The sequence below is a fragment of the Pyrus communis genome, chromosome 5 (assembly GCF_963583255.1).
Source record: "Pyrus communis chromosome 5, drPyrComm1.1, whole genome shotgun sequence".
In the NCBI taxonomy this organism is placed as follows: domain Eukaryota; kingdom Viridiplantae; phylum Streptophyta; class Magnoliopsida; order Rosales; family Rosaceae; genus Pyrus; species Pyrus communis.
Window position 1 is genome coordinate 21,921,551 of NC_084807.1, and position 5,708 is coordinate 21,927,258.

A 5,708-nucleotide genomic window follows, 5' to 3' on the forward strand; every position below is an offset into this window, starting at 1 on the left:
ACCGATCAGGACAAGAAAAGAGGATGGTTGCAGGACGGGGGAGGCCAGACAGGCATAAGTCTCGCCGGACAGTTCACTCTCATCACCGAAGATTTAACCGGCACCCGTGAAAAACCTCCACGATGGTAACAATATACCTACCAATGGGAATGAACTAGGACTGGACTTTGCATATCCTGCTTTGCATTCCCGGGTAGATAAGGCGCATTCAACATGTCACATAGCCAAAGCAAATTACTTTTCCCCCATGCTTTTTGGAACTCCAAGTCTGCGAGGGCCAAAACGGCCCTCGACCCTCGACCCTCCAGCAATCAGCATGGTTTTAGAAAAATTTATCGGTCACCGTTATTCAACTAGGGATAATGCACAATCATACATGATCTTTTGGCCCCATTCTTGGATACAAAATGATGCCATAATTGTAGCCATCAAGGAAGGATCAGCCATCTCTGCTGTACATTCAAACTAAGAACCCTCAAACACATAAGAGTACAGAAGGAAGCAAAAAATACAGGCATCTTTGTGAATAGAAAACAGCAAGAAACCTCAGCACAGATTAAATTCACCATAACCAGATGAATACATGGTCTGGTTACCTCCTTCAGCAGCCGATTCAGCTTTGCACGTCCTAGGGCTTCCCAGGGCATAGATTCCCGCATACTGTCTCCTTTTTCTTCTTCAGCATTTGCTCTCCCTGCAATAAAACATGTATGAAAGAAAAGTTAACTACAGAAGCAAAATGATATCAGATAGAAGACTACAAACCTAAGTTGTGAAAGATCAGAAATTGAAAGAATACATCAGATAATTGCATAATATCAAAGAAGGATATAGAATTAAAACTGCTCATTATTCTTATGCCACATACAGTAAAACCTTATTCCCATACATTGGTCCAAGTGCCAGGGAACATAAAGGTAAGATCAAATTCAGTCTGATATCGAACTCCCAATACCAAGTATAGAGTTGGAAACAACTACAAAAGCTCTGCTCAGGACACAATGTCATTCTATAAATTTCACCTCCCCCGGGGCCCCATCAAACAAAAGAAAATGAAAAAAGAAACTTGGCACAGGTTATCTATTTGAGACCAACCAGGGCATACGAAGGCCTTTTGTCAATTCTTAATTTCCAAAACCTGTCTATCCGTTCACTTACTGTAGTTTTTTTATTTTATTTTTAAAGAAATAAATCCTTTAAATACTACAACCTCAGATCACATCGGAATCAACAGATGTAGTTTAAAGTTTGTAACAAAGCAAGCTTAAGCAGAACTTCAAAGATCAGTGCAATTAAATTTAATCCAGGTCCATCGTTACCTGACAACTTCATAGGTTATCAAAGGTGGAGAGATCAAGGTGCATCTGGTCATGAGAGGAAAGATCAAGTTGCATATCCAGTTGCAGATGGTCGTGGGTGGAAAGATCAAGTTGCATCTGGTCATGGGCGGAGAGATCAAGGTGCATATCATGATCATGGGAGGGGAGAACAAGTTGCATCTCCTGATCATGCGCTGTGGCACTGGGAGAAATGCTAAACTGGATAGACGGAGTATAGTTGAGCTGAGATGGAGTATAGTTGAGCTGGTAATTTACAGGTATTGATCCGAAAATCTTGAATTTTCCAGCACTATCAATAGCAACCTCTGCATCAGAACATTTCTTGAAAACAACTCTAGCACGACTGCTCTCCCTATCAACTTCTGTTTCAGCTTCCTTCAGAGGTCCAAAGCGCCTAAACATTCTATTCAGCTTTGCTTCTGAGGGAACAGAATTCACCTCAGAGAAGTTCATAACAAGTTCTGTTGGGGCATTCTCATCCACATAGCCAACAGGTTTCTCTGGCGGCAAAGCATTAATGGTTTGGGAATACCGCTTCCTGGTGTATGGCCTACGACCCTCTTGAGGGGATTTTTCTGGTTGGGCAAGAACAATGGGTTGATAATTAGCCTTCCTGCCCCTTCGAGGTGTTTGCTCTTCAACGCCATTTTGGATTACCCTATCTGTCCAATAAGTATCATTCATGTCATCAAATTCAAAAGTTTCAGGCAACCCAAAAGCAGAATTTGACGACTTCCTCTTTCTCCCACCAACTTTGTCCACAGCTAAATGCTCTATCCCAGGAAGCTGACCTACAGCTACAGAATTCCTAAAATCAGAGAAGAAATTAACAACAGTTTTCAAACTTTGGTTATCCTTCCGTGGATCTTCTGCTGCCGACTGAAGTTGTGACAGCAATTCATCTAACGACGAGTACTCTGATCTATCAACTGCTTTCCCTCTATGGACATCACCAGAACTCTGGAAGGCAACATCAGATCCATCCCCGGCAGGTCTGTCACTGTTGGACTTCACAATAGGAGACCCTGTTAGTTGGCTTGCAACTCTCTGGATACATTCACCAATCTTAAAAGACTGTTTTGGGACAGGCGTGGTATTAGAAACTTTTGCTCCGCTAACTTTCCTTCCATCGTCATCAACATGATACTCAAAACCCTTCCGTCTCTTGCCAGAGGATGGTGAGACCAAACCACCAGTATCTTTCCCATCCAACCAATCACCGCCATCTAGAGAATCTAAGCCGCCATCCATTAATTCAGACAGGCTTCTTTCTTTTACCTTAGAATCTCTTGAACTGTGTTTACGCTTGTGAGAATAGGTAATAATCTCGGGGCCAGAGAAAGTACCTTTAGCTTCCTTGCCATTAGGAGCTGCATGCTCAATCCTTTCATCTCTGTTTTCCAATATATCTCCGCAAGATTGGAATTCTGGCAAGTTGTAGTAACCCTTCAAGCGATAAAATGCTAGCATATGAGCCTTAGCTATCACAACTTCTAATCGGTCACAGTTAACAGATGGGAACCGTGCTAAAGCTTTTATGTAATCCAGCAATTGATTACATTCAAGAGAACTGGCACTGGCCGATTCATCCACTTCATCTCTTCTACTTGATTCTTGGCGGATCCCGGCATTTTCAACTTTCTGGAACCTAATCTTCTCATAGACTTCTTTTGGTATGCAAGAGCATGCTAGCCCCAATTCAACACGTCTCGAAACTTCTTCCAGAGCACAATTGACAGCATTCTGGAACGCTTCTGAATTACATTGCTTCTCTGACTGGGAAAAGTAAGATCGAAAAGGCTTTAAACTACATGGTTCATTCCAAGCAAAAGTACGGTCCCCAAAATATGCTACCAAAAAGCAATCCTTTTTATGATATTTCATTGCCTTCTCAGATGCAACAGTATAATCAAATATCTGTCCAGGCCACCATGGATGGCTCTTCACTTTACCCCAAACTAAATCAGATGCAGAAAACACATGATTTTCTGGTGGCAGCTCATATCTCGGTTGAGGCACAATTTCTGAGCTTCCCTGGATAGCTTCTTGTTTAAGAATTTCATCTTCACCGGCTTTTGGTTGTTCAGCATCAGTAGCTTCTTTTTCGCCTTCCATGTATTGCCCTCCATGTAAACCATCTAGCACAGCATCATTAAATTGTTCTTTAACTCCTACCTCCTCAGTGTCCATGGGAGTAATATCCCCACTATCAGTGATGTGGATATCAGCTTGTGATCTCCTCTGAACAGTCTCACTTTTCAAGTTCGGATCAATAGAGTTATTTACTTCAACGCATGGATTCAGAAGAATATTATCATCTGCTGCTGCAATCTCAGTGGATCCACCCATTATGTCCTGGCCTTCATCTTCTATCTGTTCCCCTCCATTTAATACACCCTCAGCATCAGTCACTTGTTCATTCACTTCCTCCGCTTCAATATCAGGATGAACTCGATCAACATAAGCTGTCGCAGTCTTTTCTAAACACCTTCCAGACTCCAGGGATTGATCTGCTCCATCTACGCTATCCTGTTCAGCACCATTAACGTGTCTGTCCACTTCCATCTCTTGCCCTGTATTTGATTCAACCAGTGCAGTATCATGGACCGTGTTCTTGCCTATACTCTCTTCAGGTTTCAAGTGAAGGTCCTTTTTGGAATTCAAAAGGCCCCCCTTATCTGTTACTGAAACTACACCTCCAGGAATTACTTGAGCTGGCAGAGATAAGGTAGTTGAAACAAACGCAATATCATGAACCATGTCCTCTACGCTCTCTTCAGGTTTCAAGAACTGATAATTTTCAGAATCTTGTGCACCTGTTGCTCCCGTGTCACTTCCATGAACTACTTGAGGCGGCATAGGAGAAGACACTGAATCTTCAGGTTCATTGCTGCCACTATGGGTGCAGCCACCCACTGGCTCAATCTTAACCAGCTGTTCTTCTACTGGATGACTTGAATTTTCATTAGTTTTATCAGTTTCCTTACCTGCAACTTCGGAAGTCAAAATATCTACATTGTCCAACCCAGCAACATCACCACTAGCAACAGAAACTTTGGTTTGTTCACTTGAGGGTTCGGGATTCAAACCTTCTTCACTAACAACCACTGCAGCTTTTTCAATTCCGGGATTCAATACTACATCATCTGAAAAACCAGCTTTTTGTGCCTTCAAATCATTGAGTGCATCAACCTCACCAACAACCAACTTCCTTTCTTGTTCCACAACCTCCACCAATCCTCCCACAGAAACTTCTACACTTTCCTTCACAACTACTTCACTGACAACATCTTGTGTTTCACTACCTACAGATCCAATCAAGGAACCCCCAATTCCATTTTCTGCTGTGGCATCCTGTGCTTTTTCATCCAAAACACGAACTTCCTCTGAATTCACATCCTGCCTCACAACCATCTCAGCTTCCTCAAAATGAAAAACCTCGGTTTCTATGACTGTTGAACTAACAACTGCAGCCACCGAATCCAGCTCACCCATTTCACCACCATCTCCTCCAGAAGATCTCACATTGCCCTCCAACCCCATATCAACCTCAACCGAATCATCATGACCCACCCCTTCATTGTCCCCATCCCCACTAGTGCAAACTCCACCAACATAGACATTAGAACCCAGAACCTCCACCATTATATCACCCCCATCACAATCACCGCCTTCATCGTCACCAACATCCTCCCCAAAAGACCCCTCAACCTGACCCTCAATCACACAAGCCTCGGACCCAGCTAGGGTTTCACCAGCTACATGCCCACTAGCACTCACAGTGGACTCTGACCCACTACCCACATCAACATCTTTATCCGTTAGCTCATCCATTGAGATATTTTATCTGGGTATTTTCCAAAACCATCAAATTTAACTTCTTTTCATTTTACACTTCCAAAAATTACCAAAAAAATCGAAAATATGATAAACCCTAATCACAAAACCGAGCAAATCCAAGCAATATCGAGAAAAGTATAGCACAAAATTAACAAAACTTGAAAGTTTAAAGCTTCAGGGATTGTGATTGTGTGTGTTTACCTCCAGATCTTCTGAACAAGATTAAAGCCCTCGAGGTTTGGGGGGGAGAGAGAGAGGGGGAGAGAGAGAGAGAGAGCTTGTGAGTTTTGCGTTTTTGGGTACGAGGGAAGTAGTGTCCTTTTGGGAGACCTAGAAAAAATTAAAATTAAAATTGAACGCAGGAGCTGATCAATTTTGCTTTTTTGTGCCTATTCCATTTTTTTTCTTTCACACTTTTCAATGATTGGTCAGCTCAGCCTTCCGTGAGTTTATTGGAGTTAACGGCTGAGTTCATCCCGTCACGGATGGATTGTGAAGGGCCAATAAATCTGGAACACGTGTTCGAAG

The 5,708-nt window shown here is 42.6% G+C and overlaps 1 protein-coding gene across 1 annotated transcript; it reads right to left on the reverse strand.

The window, feature by feature from the left end:
- Positions 1–216: 216 nt before the first annotated feature.
- Positions 217–5,504, reverse strand: LOC137733900 (uncharacterized). The gene is made up of 3 exons (XM_068473116.1): positions 5,382–5,504; positions 1,320–5,187; positions 217–694 (listed from the first exon to the last, which is right to left on the reverse strand). The coding sequence occupies exon 2, from the start codon at positions 5,172–5,174 to the stop codon at positions 1,329–1,331; it is 3,846 nt and encodes a 1,281-aa protein (XP_068329217.1). The 5' UTR covers positions 5,175–5,187; positions 5,382–5,504; the 3' UTR covers positions 217–694; positions 1,320–1,328.
- Positions 5,505–5,708: the final 204 nt, after the last annotated feature.

Bases quoted from the DNA above. Each gene is read 5' to 3' on its own strand.
- LOC137733900 (XM_068473116.1), bottom strand. From the start codon at position 5,174: ATGGATGAGCTAACGGATAAAGATGTTGATGTGGGTAGTGGGTCAGAG.